The sequence below is a fragment of the Hakea prostrata genome, chromosome 8 (genome assembly GCF_041222555.1).
Source record: "Hakea prostrata isolate BN-2017 chromosome 8, UWA_Hpros_2, whole genome shotgun sequence".
In the NCBI taxonomy this organism is placed as follows: Eukaryota; Viridiplantae; Streptophyta; class Magnoliopsida; order Proteales; family Proteaceae; genus Hakea; species Hakea prostrata.
Window position 1 is genome coordinate 23,827,893 of NC_142607.1, and position 15,491 is coordinate 23,843,383.

Sequence of the window (15,491 nt, forward strand, 5' to 3'; positions counted from 1 at the left end):
TATTGAGAGTTCTGTTTTATCACACACCTTCTCTTCAACCTTTACCTATTACACCTTTCAAGCCACAAAAAGGAACCCATCTCTTGGAATCTCCTTATTACCCCATAAGCCTCGCAACTGAAATTTCAAAAAACCCCTTCTGGATCATTTAGGTTGGTTTTGGCAAGACCCTCATTCAAAAGAGGCTACTTCAGTTAAACTACCAGAAAGGCCAAAACAGTCTCGAATTAGCAGTGTTAGAAACAGGATAATCAACTTAATGTCAATTTATTATGAACATAAAATTATCATGCTTTAGTTCCTTTACCCATGGTATAAAATATTTGTTAATAATGTACATGCACTGCTTCAGCATCAGTCAGTATCGATCTGATATGCACCAACATGCATTTATTTTTTTATCTTTTCTTTTTCAATAGTATGTCTTGATTGGAAAAGTATTTATGAAGCCGACACAGCCTGATACAGTACTTACCAATACTTCTGATACATATATGTTAAAGGAGACTTGATGGACAAATCAGTATGTATCAGCCAATATGGCTGGACACAAACTAACATGGTTGATACCCACTAATACACCCCATGTAACCATCAGACTACAGAGTACTTTAGCTAGAAGTAGGGAACACATTACCATCAGAATTTCAACAGGGGTCAGTACTGTGCTCATGTCTGGTGGCATGCAACATCATCTTAGCCTACACTACTCCTGAAGACCCAAATAAGAATTTTAATTACCTTCAGCCAAATAGAGCATTACAACATGTAAGAAACCTCATCTGTTATAACATGTTCAATTTATAGCACTTGTCTCATTATATTTATACCCTGTTCTCCAGCTTAGTGTTTAAGCATCATAATGTCATACATTGTTTATGCATATTGTTTTAGTGCTCTAAAAAGTGTACTTCCATGTGCATTTTGACCATTTTGACTTGTGTAAGCATATCTTTAGGGTATCTTGCATCTCTCAAATACGGTAAGTCACTTTAAATCACCGTTCCGATACGCTAGTCATAATAATAATTTTAAACCCTACTCTTACATATGACTTGTAAATCACTCTTTACCTTTAATCTAAATTCTACGAGATTTATTATGTTACTAGAAAGCAACCACTATAATAGAAATGTATGATGTATGACTGAAAAAGCAAAACATATAGTTGGCCATTTCTACCAAAAAAAAAAAAGGAAGCACTTAAAGTACCAGAAGAAAATATTGTCCCCATCAAGGAGCAAAGCTGAATAATAAGCTGTCTAGCAGAAGTAGCAATAGGAGAGTCAAGCCACCAAGAAACACATGAGAACTTTTGACGCAGCACCCCATATAAACCCAAGAGCCAACCAATATGACCACTGGAAATCAAAACATCATGCCATGAAGACCCTGGCTACAAGCAGAATAAAAGAAGTAAAACAACTGAAGAACCAACCTAAAATGAATAACTAAATAATATAGAGCTAAATAACCTGAGGAATACTTTTTACCCGTACAAAGGTACATTCAGACTTCTTAAGCGATTCAGCGAGATTTTGAGATCCTGAAGAAAACACATTTATACTTTTCACACGTTCAACTCCATTCTTTTTCAATCGGAAATCCCAGTTCATGATTTGTAACATGAGGTTTAGTGCAGCAGTACAAACTTTATCTTCTGTCACAGTAGAATTAAATTCCAATACTTTCTTTGTGATGCTAAAAACACCTTCTTGTGCCCAAGAGTAGAAAATCTACGAAAAGAAAACCAGGAAAACCACCAAAGAAGAGACTGGGTAAAACCAATAGTTAATTCCAGAAAAGGAAGCATTAGTAGCATCATGCACTCCTATGGTCAGTACAAAACCAACAGCAATAGGAAGAACCTTCAAATAGTGCAGCTCCAAGGAAGCTCGGCACTGTTCATGAAACTCCGTAGGAAGACCCATAGCAGTTGACGTAGTAAGTGAGAATTCTGACACCTGAAAGGAAGAATCTACACTTGAAAATCTGGCAAAAAGCAAATATGGAACAAAACCATGTGAAATTGAATAGCAAAAAACTATTCAAAGAAACAGAATCTTGGTAAATACCATTGACTCTAGAAAACTTATCCCAATGAACTGAGCAGCTACACCATGATTTCCAAGAACAGCTGCCTTTACCTAAAGTAAAAGAAATTATCATACAATTACCAAAAGCCAAAAAAGAGCAACTTAACTTGAAAATCATAGCAATAAGTTGTATATTCCATGTCTTAATATATTAAAAATAAACTTATGTTGACTAAATGAGAGATATTCACATATTCAGAATGGAAAACAGCAAATAGGAGAGCGGTGCTGACTTATTTCGTTCTTCAATCCTCCTACATCTACTGGTGTGGCATTTATAGTCTTATTAAATACACAACCTCAGCAATGAAGTCTCCCTTCTTCTCTTTCCTAGGAAATGGTGTTTTTTCCAAATTCTTCCATTCAATTAGTCGGGCTGCCACCTACGTCCAAATTCCCTAAGAAATCATAGGTATTCGCAACATCTGATAACATCATCGGTAGCCTTAAACGAATCTGGAAAATCTCTTTCATGTAACCACCAATTCCAAGCAGCCTGATCAGAACCAACGCAAATTTGGGGGGAAATAGGACTTCTTGAAACTTCCATTAGGGTAGGGCTGCAAAGAGGGGATTTCGGTTTCGGGTCTTGGAGGTTTGCTTAATTAAAGACAACAGGAAAATGTAAGTGACAGGCTAAAGAGATGGAGTTTAACCTATGGAAAATGACATTTGCCTTCCTCTAATCTAGGCAAATGCTAAACACATTCCGTCTCAGAAAATGGCATCGACCCCTTAATCCTGAAACAATTATAACTGTTACCAATCTTGTTGAGAAAGTCAATCTTGGTAGAATGGCTTAAATGATCAATGTTATCCCAAGCCCTTTATTATAATGATGTGAAAAAAAACAATATTACATAGTTACCCTCAGTGGGAATAAGAAATAACAAACTAGAAAATAAAGAAACTAACTTATGACCAAATTACATTAACAACTAAACCAACCAACAACAATCCCCCACAAGTTGAGGCATAGATGTAGTCATGCCCAACTTGCCCAAAATAGGGAGAAAGTCTCCTTCCTCAGAAATTTCAAGCAAATCAGCCCCTATTCCAACTTTCCTTTGACAAAAAAATAATCTGCCAATCTCATTGTGCTTGGTCCGATCATGTTGCACAGGATTATTGGCTATATTGATAGCAGCCTTGTGATCACAATACAACACCATAGGGCTTGGAACTTGGATTCCAATGTCTTCTAGTAGACCTTTCAACCATAGCAGCTCACATACTCCACAAACCATAGCTTTACATTCAACCTTTGTACTTTGGATAAGGCTATCACATTCTGTTTCTTACTCCTCCAAGCCACCAAATTACCTCCAACAAAGTACAATAACCTGAAAGTGAATTCCTGCCAAGAAACCCAACCCACTCTACATCTGTATATGCTTCCACTTTCAGGCTATCTATAGGTGACAAAAGTATTCCTTTTTCCAAGAGTAGCCTTCAAATATTGTAGTATCCTAGTGACAGCCTTCATGTGGATCATGTATGAACTAGACTACTAGGCTTACGGAAAATGCAATGTCAAGCCTGGTGTGGGACTAGTAGATAAGCTTCCCTACCAGCCTTTGATATCTTGCTTTATCCACTGGGTCTCCCTCTTTTTTCTTGGGTTTAGCTCCTACTTCAATAAAAGCATCAACTGCTTTACACCCCAACATTCCCACTTCAGATAATAAGTCTAGAACATGCTTCCTCTAGGATAGTTAGATACCTTTCTTTGATCTGGCAACCTCAATTCCTAGGAAGTATTGTAGCTTTCCTAGATCTTTAATCTCAAATTCCTTGCCAAGAAAATCCTTTAGCCTCTCTATTTCCTCACCATCATTCCCAATGATGACAATATCCTTCACATAAACAATGAGAAGAGTGGTTTTGGTACCTGCCTTATTGACAAACAATGTTTGATCAGCATTACTTTGTCTGTAGCCAATAGACATGGTTGTCAAAGCGTCCGCCTAGAGCACCTAGGCAGCAAAGCGATTTTTCAACCGCCTTGTTTTGAACCACTTTATTAACATGCAGTTTTTTTGCTGCTTTTTCACCTAATTGCTACCACTTTGTCACCTTGTGCACCTTATTGCCGCCTAGATGCCAAAACGGTCACATTTTTTACATTTTGTACATGATAATATTTTTTCTTTATTCTACAAAGCCGTAAACGAACTTAATAGTTAATCATTTTAGAATTGGGAATCAATGAATCATTAAATGGATAAGGCACTTATTTGGTATCACACTATCATAGAGGTAAGTAAAAATGTAAAATTACTACTTTCATTTTCATACTTATAATTTGATATAGTTTATAGTCATATGTTATGATGCTTGATGAGATGAACTTATGTTTGTGTTCTTTTTTGAATAATCTTTCATAATTATGATTCTTGAATGCTTTTTTTTTAGATGAATGTTATTCTTAAATGTTTGTTTAGCTTATAATAAAAATTCATCAGCATAAAAGTAGTCGTATTGAAAGAATTTGACCCAACCGCTTTGGTTGCCTTATGTAAGACTTTGAGTTAGAGTCCGACTTTCAAATAGGGCTCCTCCTCAAAGTTAGTAATTTGATTCCTTCAAGATGTCATGTAAGAATCTAATCAGGGTTTCTTTTAAGAGTCCTTTTGTTATTAATTAGTCAAGTAATTTTTATAAGAGGAATCCTTTATGGATAAGGTTCCCCAATTTGAATCTTAGTCAAATGCTTAGGTTGAAAGGCTATAAATAGCCCATTAAGTTAGTAATGAAATCAGTTCAGAGTTTAAGAAACTCAGAGGCTTGGGTCATGGGGAAGAAACCCTACGGTCTGGGCTGAAGAGTGTTTTCAGTTCTGGAAATTCAACAACTCTCTTTCATCTTCATCTTCTTCCCTGCACCAGCTTCCATTGAAGGATTTCTGCAACTCTTCAATAAATTCCAGCACACAAATTCAAGAACATTCTGCAAGAGACCTTCTCCATCAAATAAGTAAACATCCCCCCTCCCCGGCCACCCCTAATCCCTTCCCCTAACCCTGTGCCAGACCTGCCACCCTCCCTAACCCAAATTCTGGAATTACAGCAGCCTTTTCCCATCGCAGGTGCTTCCAGCAAGATCCCTGCCCAGCTCTGTCCTGTCTTTCTTGCAGCAGAGATTCCCCTCCCTCTTTTTTATATCTTTTGCCTTTCTTGAACCCTTGTGGCAGAACTGAAACAGAAGAAGAGAAGAAAAAAAAAAGAACCGAAAGAAAGAGAGAATCAAGCTTCTCAAAAGAATCTTTCAACAAGAACACCCCTCCCTGACGTGACACGAGTTTAACCCTTCGCCGAAACCCTAAGTGGGGCCCACTAGATGGCTCCAAGAAGCCCCCCTAGTAGGGGTATTTAGGGCATTTTCAGTCCTCTTTTATTGCTGGAATTATTTCCAGATTTATTACTAGAGTTCTATTTAGGTTTCACATCTTAATTTGACTTTGTGTTTGAGTTGGTTTAGTTGTGGATAAGACAAGACTCTTCTACAAAGAGAGTTCCTATCCTTGAGGAGTTTTCTTTTGACTAGAGTTTGTTTTTAGTGAGCGAGTCCTTGGTTATCTTAAACTTTAGCACATGTGCCATCAGAGTTCTAATTAAAAGAGAATTCAGACATGTGCTTAGTAGAGTTTGAGATAAAGTTTTTCTTCAGCGTGTGTCTTTTTCTAGATTTCAATTCAAGAGTCCAGATTATGTGGTGGGATCCTTGTCCATTAAGGAATCCCCTTCGGTGTTAAGAGTCTTTTAGTTGGCTATAAATAAGCCTATTGTTTCTTTACAATCGTGAGTCTGATTACTGAAATAAATTGTGTTAGTTAATGATCCTCATTGAGGCAGCCATGATTAAGAATTTTGTTCAAGGTTCAGCAAATATCAAAATTACAGCAGCTAATCATCATCAACAGTAGCCATTAGTCATTCACAGCAGCCCCAAGAATGCACAAAATCGCAGACCCTTCCCGGCCTCCTCTCTCACGGTCTCACCCACAACCTTCCCCCACCCCTCATCTCTCTTGTGCAGCCCTAGAAAATACCCACACTCCCATTGCAGGCCTCCTGCTACTTCCCCCACCCCAAACAGCAACCTAATTCCCCTCCCATACTCCCTGCAACAGCCCCCAACCCCCCCCCCCACCTCTACCATAACCCCACAAATTCCTTACCCCCTTCTTCTCCCCTGCGGCAGCATCAAAACCCCACCCCTTGTAGTTCCCTATTCCCCAGCCCCCCATAAAATCCTTTCTTCTCTCCATAGGATCGCAACTCTCTCTAGGTTGCAGATCTACAGTTAGTTTTCCAAATAACCCTGTTTACTCAAGTCTGAAAATTCTCCTGCACACATCTTCTTCTCTAAATTTTCTGCATGTTATTTCTAACCTCTAAAACCTAAACCTACTTCAATTCAGAGCCTCCCATACACTCAAAAATTCTTAAAACTAGGTCTGAAAATTCAAGGCAGCAAGTACAGCCGCTTCTCCCACACTAGCTGAAACTCCCAACACCCTAGTTTTTCCGATTTTTTATAAAATTTTGATCTGAATTGAGCATTACACCAGAGTATTCAGAGTCATAAAACACCCTACACATTTCAGGATAACCTTTCTCTTCGTTGGAAAATCCTGGGCAGCACCTAGTTTTAGGGGATTTCCACTACAAACCTCCCCAAACCTGAACCCTAAACAAGGTTTACATCACTCCCTCTTTGCCGCAAGACTCCCCATCCCCTTCCCTCCCTAACTGCAAGCTTTCACATCTTTTTCCCATCCCCATTCCATCTGAAATTTGATTCTTGTTAATTCCTCAAGCTCTTCCTTCCCATTTAGTTTTGTTAAAACTATAATCTCTCGCAAACTCTACCCATATTAACCCTAATCCATTCCATTCCATTCCTTTTCCTATCAACCCTAGTACATCCCATAGGATTTTTGGGTATTCCCAAACCCTATTAACCAACAGCCCATCTTAATTTTGTTAAGTTTTACCCATTTTCTTCACCAAGACCATCCCATACTCAAGGTATAATTTCCCCAACAAAACCTAGGAGTCTCCCTTTTCTCCAACTATCCATTACTTTCTCCAAATTACCCCAAAACCATACCTAAACCTTCCCATAGATAACCCTCACCTTATTGAGAACCCATTTATTTGCTGGTTCTAATCAAAGAGAGTCCTGGAAGTCTAACACAGATCTTGGGTTACATCACATCACAGTGTCAAAATCCACCACAAATGTGAAGCCCAACACATTTGAAGAAGATGACCAAGAAATAGGTCAAAATTGATCTTGGAAAGGGAGAACACTGCTAGTTTACTACCCAAGCCAAGCATTCTGTGAAACAAAAGTGCAAAAATCGCTTTTCAATGGCTGGAGATACATATTGACATGCATCAGGCAATTATTCTGACATGAGTCGACATATCTCATCAAGTTCCAGCAATTTTTTTTGCAAATTGTTTAATACATTCTATATCACATTTTTTGACCAATACATGTTGAGGCAAATCACTGCGATACATGGTTATCAAAGCGGCCGCCTAGGCGGCAAAGCAGTTTTTGAACCGCTTAACTAACGGGCTGATTTCTTGCCGCTTTTTTGCTTAGGCACTATCGTTTTGCCGCCTAGATGCTAAAGCAACCACTTTTTTTTACATTTTGTAATTTGTGCATATTATTTATTTTTTAATCATAATTTATTCTACAATGCCGTATATAAATTTAAATATGTGAGCCATTTCGGAATCAAGACCCAATTTGCAAATGAACTCCGAGGCCCAAAATGCCTGTCGGCAACAGAATGTGAAGCATGAGTCATATTCAATGATTCCGATATAGTATATACTACTTTTCTTTCATTTTCATTTTTCAAATTGATTCTTGATATAGTACATACTACATAATTATTGTTATGAATCATATGATGCTTGATGAGATGAAGTTATGTTTTTATTCTTTTTTTGGATAATTTTTCATAATTGTGATTCTTGAATTTATTTTTTTTATTTTTATGAATGTGATTGTTGAATGTTTGTTTAGTACTTTAGTTTATTATAAAAAGTATTTGTATTAAAAAATAGTTATATTAAAAACATTGACTAAACCGCTTTGGTCGCTTTATTGCCGCCTAAGCGCCGCTTAGCCGCCTAATCGCCAAGACGGGGCCTCAATCACTTTGGCCTCAATCAAAAACAAAATAAGCTTAGTCGCCTAATCGCCAAGACGGAGCTAAAAAATAGTTATATCAAACTTATTTTGTTTTTGATTAAAAATGCCTTTATTGTAATGTATCATCTATGCTACGCATTGTATTGGCCAATACAATGCAATAGAGAAGATCACTATGGATGCAAAGTATTGCGTTGTTAAAAAGCATCATATAGACAAACTTAGTGTAGCATAAATGAGAATTCTAAGATGGATGAGTGGCAAAACAAAGACTGGGAGTAGCTCCAATAAATAATAAACTACAAGAAAGTTGACTAAGGTGGCATAGCCACTTTCAACGGAGGCCTTTAAATGCCCCAATGCGGAGAAGGGATTTAATCAAATCAAAAGAATTAGAGAACTAGGGGTGGACCTAAGATAACCTTAAGGAAAGTAATGAGAAAGGATATACATAACTAAGTCCTTGTACCTAGTATGGCCTCAAATAGAGCTGATTGGAAGGCAAGGATCCATGTAGCCGACCCCATTTAGTTGGAAAAAGGCGTGTTGTTGTTGTGGTAGAGAAGATAAAATATGAAATTTTAAGACTATAGAGACATTTGTCTAATACCATCTCGAAGACATGCAGCATCAAAGCACATCAGCCTGTCTCATCTAATCTCAGCCAATACTTCAAACCCCGCCCCTAACACCAAACTGTTGAGAATTCAACTCTCTCTTTTTCCTACCTTACATGGTCCATGGCTGCCCTGCCGCCTTGAAAGCAAGACTACTTTATATGATGATCTTTCAAATTATCTTGTGGATTTATTAATGCTAATCCAAAAACTGCACCTGGGTTCTATCCTAAAAATTCCTAGAATGCCACCCCAAACCAAAAACTACAAACTTTAGCACACTTTATATGATGATCTTTCAAATTATCTTGTGGTTTTTTTTTTTTTTTTTTTTTTTTTTGGGATAAGGTTTGTATAAAAGACAAAAGTTGCAGAGTAGACAGCCTCCTAGAACCTCAGAAGGGGGAGAGGACTCCAGACAAAGAGGACATTCCCTCCTAACCAGCGTCGTGAACAGATACAAGCACCCACTCACAGCCTATAAAACACATATGCTTCTGCATCCATCTGAATCATCTCATTAAGTTCCATAGGAAAATCCTCCGGAGTCCATATAACCTCCCCAGTACCTACTTCAGAACTTGTCATGTAATCTGATGGTTGGTTCAGTTCTCTCCATGCATGCCTATATTCTCTCTAATTTAACATACTCGCCCTGTGACCGATATCCCCACTTCATACCTTGCACCCTCCAAGGGCCTTGTACTTTCCATTCAAGAATGTCAATAGCCAGCTAGGAGTCAGATCTGATGCAAACTTCCAGTATCCCCTTTCAAGACAAAATTGCAACCCCTTTAGAATTGCCATTAATTCCATGGATAGGACTGACAAGTCATCTCCTTTCAATACCAAAATGAAAGTTACCTAGTGAAGATCAATTCTTTAGATTCAGTATCCAAAATTGCAAAAACACACTTCTCTTGGTCTATTCAACCATTTCCAACCAATCAAATGATGGTTAGTATATCACCTTCTCTAATAAATTATTGTCCTGGAGAACTGCTTGGCTCAACAATAAGAACCATGGAATGTTGTGACCAGGCTTGGAGATCAAATCCCTCCTACGCCATTATTCTTCTATTCTTTTAAGTTTTAACAATATATACTTGTCAAAACACCAAAAAAAGTCCACATACAATCTCTATAAAATCTATCTGCTGAATCAGATTGTTATTATGACCATCAGCATATTAACAGATCACAGAAATAGTGTGAATGAAATGCAGAAAAATATAACATAGCCCACATGTTCATACCTCAGAGAGGTAACCCTCTTTTTCAGCTTCCATGAAATCTAGCCTACAGAGGAAACCATATCAAAGTAAAAAGAGCAACAAGAGTTTAACTTGAGATGAGTGCATAAAAAGCATGGAAACTGAACAGCCATTAACTGCAGGTAATCTAAATTACACTAAATGAATAAATACCGAAGGGAAAGCCTACGAAGAAGAAACAAATCACTAAAATCAACAATGAAGAAGAAGAGGAGTAACAGAAAAAAGTACTTAGGATAACAGATGAATCAGTGAGTGCATGGACTTGGAAATCAGAAGCCTTTATTGCTGTATGCCACATGAATACAACATGTTATTTTTAAACCCCATCCCACTGAATATCATAGTAGATCTTTTTCTTTTTTCTTTTCTTTTGGTTTTTTTTTTTTTGGGGGGATTGGTGGAGGCAGGGGTTGGTCAGAAAGAGATATTGAAATTTCTAACATTTGGTTTAGACTATTGAACCACTCTGTTCTGTAGTCTAATGTTTGGTAACACCTTTATTTAACCCCAAAAAAATTCTGTTCCTCATCTTTTATGTTTTATTTGTTCCAAAACTTTCGATATAAGAACCAATAACCATAGAAAGGCCATACTTGTGGACACCTGCTGTTGGATATGCATGAATTGCATGTCTTCACCTCCTACTAAAATTAAAAGTTCCAAGTGTATAATATTTACCAGCCTCTTTTCAGCAACTGGGCTCCAACAGCTGAAATCTTTACTTGCACAAATACATCAGGTGAACTTGCATGTTGAATGACAAAATACAGGCAATAACTGCATATTTGTAATAGAAAGTCAAAAGAAAACTTTCAGTTATTATAAAGGGCTCAAATCGTCCAGTTATATGTAACTAATAATTACAATATAAACAGTTATTTTAAAAGGAAAAGTAATTTGGCCAGAGGAGCACACAAATCAATGGTTGGGAGTTGGTTGGAGGATATAAGAGACAATGGTTCCAAATCTAGGTTTTGTGAATGTCTTGACCAGCCAACAAAGATTTTCTCAGTTTCAAACATATTTCAGCCAAACCCTTGGATTTTCTCTAGGCTCCCAAACCGTGGTTTCAAGGCTAATAGTTTCTTGCAGTTGGTTCATGTTGTGCTACCAGTTTTGACATTTTGAACCCAATCCATGAATTAGTTTCACATCGAAAATACTCAAAATAATACCTGTGATATTGACCCAACTATGTTGTATTTGGACATGACACTGAATAAGGTTTTGACTAGAACATGACTTCCCAAATAAAAATCAGATTGATACAACCATGGATTGGTTTAAAAGTTATGTTGGAAAACTACGCAATAAATTCAAGATTGTTTATATATATTTATATTGAGGGAGTTAATGGCAACTTGCAGGAGACAAACATACCTAACCAAACTTCTCTTCTCATCAGCAGAAAGAAGCCCCCATCCCCTGATTGCAGAATCACCCATGGCTGCAGCAGCTAGAAACCTTGCAGTAGCCATCTGAGAATTTTCTGGAAGGTTGCAACTATTATGAGTATCAACTGGTCCCAGAAAGTATATACACTAATGAACTAGTAAACTAGTAAACTTGAAGGTAAATATATTGCTGAATAGCCTGCATAGCCAATCTTAAATCTCATGAGATCAGTCAGCTCACTGCTCACCTTCAAAACCTCCCAGATTGATAATTAATAAATTAGCTTAAATTAGTGGGAGTTATTCACATACTGAAGCAGTCATCCAGATCAGTATCAAACCTGGATCAATGCCACAAAATAGCAACCCAAAATGGTATGTGCCAGCAAATACCTAGCTCTGTCAGCAGATGAGAGCTTGACCAATCCGTTATGTATTGTGGCCAGTTTGATATCAGCCAATCCTTGAATATATACTCCAACCAGACATAGCCAGAACTAATGTCTATAATTCATATTTATTTTTGTTTCAATATTGTAGGAAGAATAAAAGATTGAGGATCTGTAAAATATCACGCTTGATAACAAAACAATTAAGACAAATGTAAACCTACTCTATCCTTCCAGAGAATCTACCCCATATTCCTCGAAAGAAGGAGCACAACTTCATATCCAAGTTTTTATCAGTAATAAATTTTACAGACAGGAAGAAAATGGAGAATGTAAAGCTAAATTTTGGTAAATTTAGCCCAAAAATACCCACAAAACATTTCAGCTGCAGTTCTTAAATGAAGATTTAACACCAGTAAGTTGCTTATCCAAGAACCAGTAATTCACCAACTCAGTTTGGAATGATAAACCCAATGAGTCAAGGCCTAACAGAGGTAATGAAACCCCAAGAAACCTCAGTTTTGATTGATGACTGAAGAAAGACATTTTTAAAGAGCATTTTCTAGAGGCATTTGTCCCTCTCAAGACTGGTGCTAGTGCTAGATATCGGAGGGATGTTCCCTCTCCTAATTCCTATTAGTTGTTTTGTTTCTTTTTTTCCTTTTCCTTATCAAATTTGTATTCCCTTTCCTACTGCAAATTTTTACCTACTGGTCAGAAAGTATAAATCCCCAATCAGAGGCCGTGAATAAAGCACAATTTCTGAGATTCAAATCACTCACTTAAAACATGGAGACCTTTAGGCTCTACGTTTGATCACTTCTTCTGAAGTAACCAGCGGTTAAAAACACTGCATTCTCTCCAAACCAAATTGCAGCCAGGCTGGTTCTCTTCAATTTTTTGCAGCTGGCTCCTTCAACTTCACCGCTGATTGGAACTCTTCATCAAGCTGCTGCACCTTCTCACCCATTCCCCTGAAGATCAAAATCTTCATCAAGGATGGTAAAGCACATTGCGGCTAAACCAGGTAAACTTATCTCTGATCTGAAAAAGGATCTAAACCCCAGCCGCATATCCTTCACCCTAGCTTTAAGGACAGCAATAAGGGAATACAGTGGACCAAATTGCTGCCCTTCTTCCCTTTTCATGACTTGACAAAAGTTTTTAAAACATAAATAAATAAATAATAAACCAGTCAGATTCTGCCCTACCTGTTCTACTCAACACCTGAAGATTTTTCTTTAGAGAAGTCTTCCCCTTTGGAGACCTAACCTTGTGGCAGATCTGGATTTTTTTTCCCCCCTGCGGTATACCTAGCAGTAATACCCCTTTAATATCTACTTCTTTAAGGCTGTATTCTGATAAGAATTTAGAAACAGTTTAGATTTTTTTTTAAGCCTCAAAGATTGTAATTTTTTGCCGTAATTTTCATCCATCCACAATTGGCCGTAAACTGTAAGTCTGGTTCCATAAATTTGTGAACCAAGTTTAAGATGGCTACATCAGAATCAACTACAGCAGCAGAACCTATAGCCACTACAGCCAAAAAACCTCAAAAGAATGACCATCAGTCCCTAGGTTCCCCACTTATAATCCTGGACAGGTCAAACTACTTAATGTGGTCAAGATCAGTCTACATTAACATTACTGACCAAGGACTTACAGGACATATTACAGGCACTACGATGAAACCAAGAACCCTGGACCATCTCAGGATCGATGGCTTGCACATGACTCCCTGGTTATAGCTTTTCTGATTCGGTCAAAGAAACCCGAGTTACATCAAACCTTTCTACTATTCGAGGACTGCTGCAAGTGTTTGGACTGCTGCTTACAAGACCTAAGGTAAAGTTGGAAAAAGGCTCAAATCTGTGAACACCGCAAGCAAGTTGAAGTAAACCAAGGAGGGAAGGAATGATTTTATTAATTATTCGATGAATAGCACAATTTTCTAGGGTTTGGGGAGCTTGCGGCTAAAAGAAAATAGAGCTTTATAGCTTGCGGCTGGGGTTCCTAGGTCTTAGGTCGAGCTAGGGTTAACAATTAATTAATTAATGGTTGCCGTCAATGGTTTACAGGTTTAAGGCTTCATTTCAATTCTGAATTTTGATAACTTTCAGCAATTTTCTTTTCTAGATTCAGGTTAAGGGTTGCACAAGAGGGAGGGGATTTCTAGGGTTCGAAGTGTGAGGAAGGGCTACCATGGTATGAGATCTCGCTACTTGATATAGCCAGTCAAGATCTCCTTTTTAATGAAGTGGAGATCCCGGTTCGACCGAGTTTCCAGTCCAACCTGATCTTATACACAAGCGAGAGAGGTCGAGTTCTCACCCCTCTCATTGTCTCTCACCCTATCTCGCTGAGACTATTTCGCAAGATCTCGCAAGATATCTAGTTTTTTCAAGTAGGCGAGACGAGATGGAGGTCGAGAGCAGAGAGTTGGGATATCTTGCTCAAGATCTCGCCATATCTCACCATATCTCGTCATATCTGACCCTGAATCTCGCTAGAACTCTCAATTTTTTCCTTTTTTTGTGGATTTCGACTAGATTTTCACTTGCAACTACTACTCTTAGCACATCTACAACATCGAAGGAAGATCAATCATTCTCTACTTGTCTTATGAACTTATGATTTAATGACTTATATAGAACTTCTAATGGTTGTACAATTTTATTATTCTGTTCTTGAAAATTGAGATTGTGATACTCTTATGGATGGAATTTTGATAACATTTAGGTTACTTGATGCATTTGATACACTTGCTTTTCATTTATATGCCTTAAAGGTTCTTAGAACCTACATGTTTTATAACTTTGCATTCCCTAATCCTACAACATTTCGGTTTAACACGCCGGGTAGACTTGAAATCATACTTAGGGTTGTTTTCTGACAAATCCATGGCCACCAATGTATTCAAAAAGCCTTACATAGGCTAAATACCAAGTTTCAATCCAATTGGGCCCTAAAACCCACCGAGATGGGCCACCGAGTTAACGCAAAAAAATTGTGTATCTCGACCGAGATCTCACCGAGATGGTCTAGATCTCGGTTTTTCAAGGTGGGGAGATCTCGCTTGAGAGCGAGATCTTCTACCATGGCTAAGACTACCTACAACATGATTTTTTTGCCCGATTTTTTCCGGATTGATGTCAAATCTTCACCTGCAACTAATCTTAGCACATCTACAACACCAAAGGAAGATCAAACAAGCTCATTTCAAGGAGATCTTCAACCAAGGTGACATTTTCCATTAAATTTTGATTTTTTCCAACATCATGTTCTAAAGCAGGTGTTTTTAAGTGCAGATTAAACATATGTTGAACATTTTGCTTTGATTTACACTTTCTTGGGGGAAAAAATTAATTTTCTGTTATTTTTTGAATTTTTGTATTTAAAAAAAAATTCAAACAAATTAAAATTAAAAAATGTTGAAAAATACTTAGGTTATAAATGTGATTCTAATAGATGTTAGACTCTATTGGAAAGGCTACAGCCTAATGGAGTCCAAAAAAAAATTCATGCTTGGGGCAAATTT

At 37.6% G+C, this 15,491-nt stretch overlaps 1 protein-coding gene across 4 annotated transcripts; it reads right to left on the minus strand.

The window, feature by feature from the left end:
* Window positions 1-473: 473 nt before the first annotated feature.
* Window positions 474-14,803, minus strand: LOC149007444 (uncharacterized). Of its 4 annotated transcripts, none has more exons than XM_089166882.1 (8): window positions 11,551-14,803; window positions 10,849-10,947; window positions 10,150-10,192; window positions 2,076-2,147; window positions 1,869-1,964; window positions 1,487-1,736; window positions 1,213-1,392; window positions 474-712 (listed from the first exon to the last, which is right to left on the minus strand). In XM_089166882.1, the coding sequence occupies exons 1-8, from the start codon at window positions 11,646-11,648 to the stop codon at window positions 702-704; spliced, it is 849 nt and encodes a 282-aa protein (XP_089023008.1). In that variant the 5' UTR covers window positions 11,649-14,803; the 3' UTR covers window positions 474-701. The 4 variants fall into 4 exon arrangements, with proteins under 4 accessions (XP_089023008.1, XP_089023009.1, XP_089023012.1 ...); XM_089166883.1 differs by having other exon boundaries at window positions 478-712; window positions 1,213-1,396; window positions 1,494-1,736; window positions 11,551-14,373; XM_089166886.1 differs by lacking the exon at window positions 474-712 and having other exon boundaries at window positions 1,270-1,392; window positions 1,494-1,736; window positions 11,551-14,371.
* Window positions 14,804-15,491: the final 688 nt, after the last annotated feature.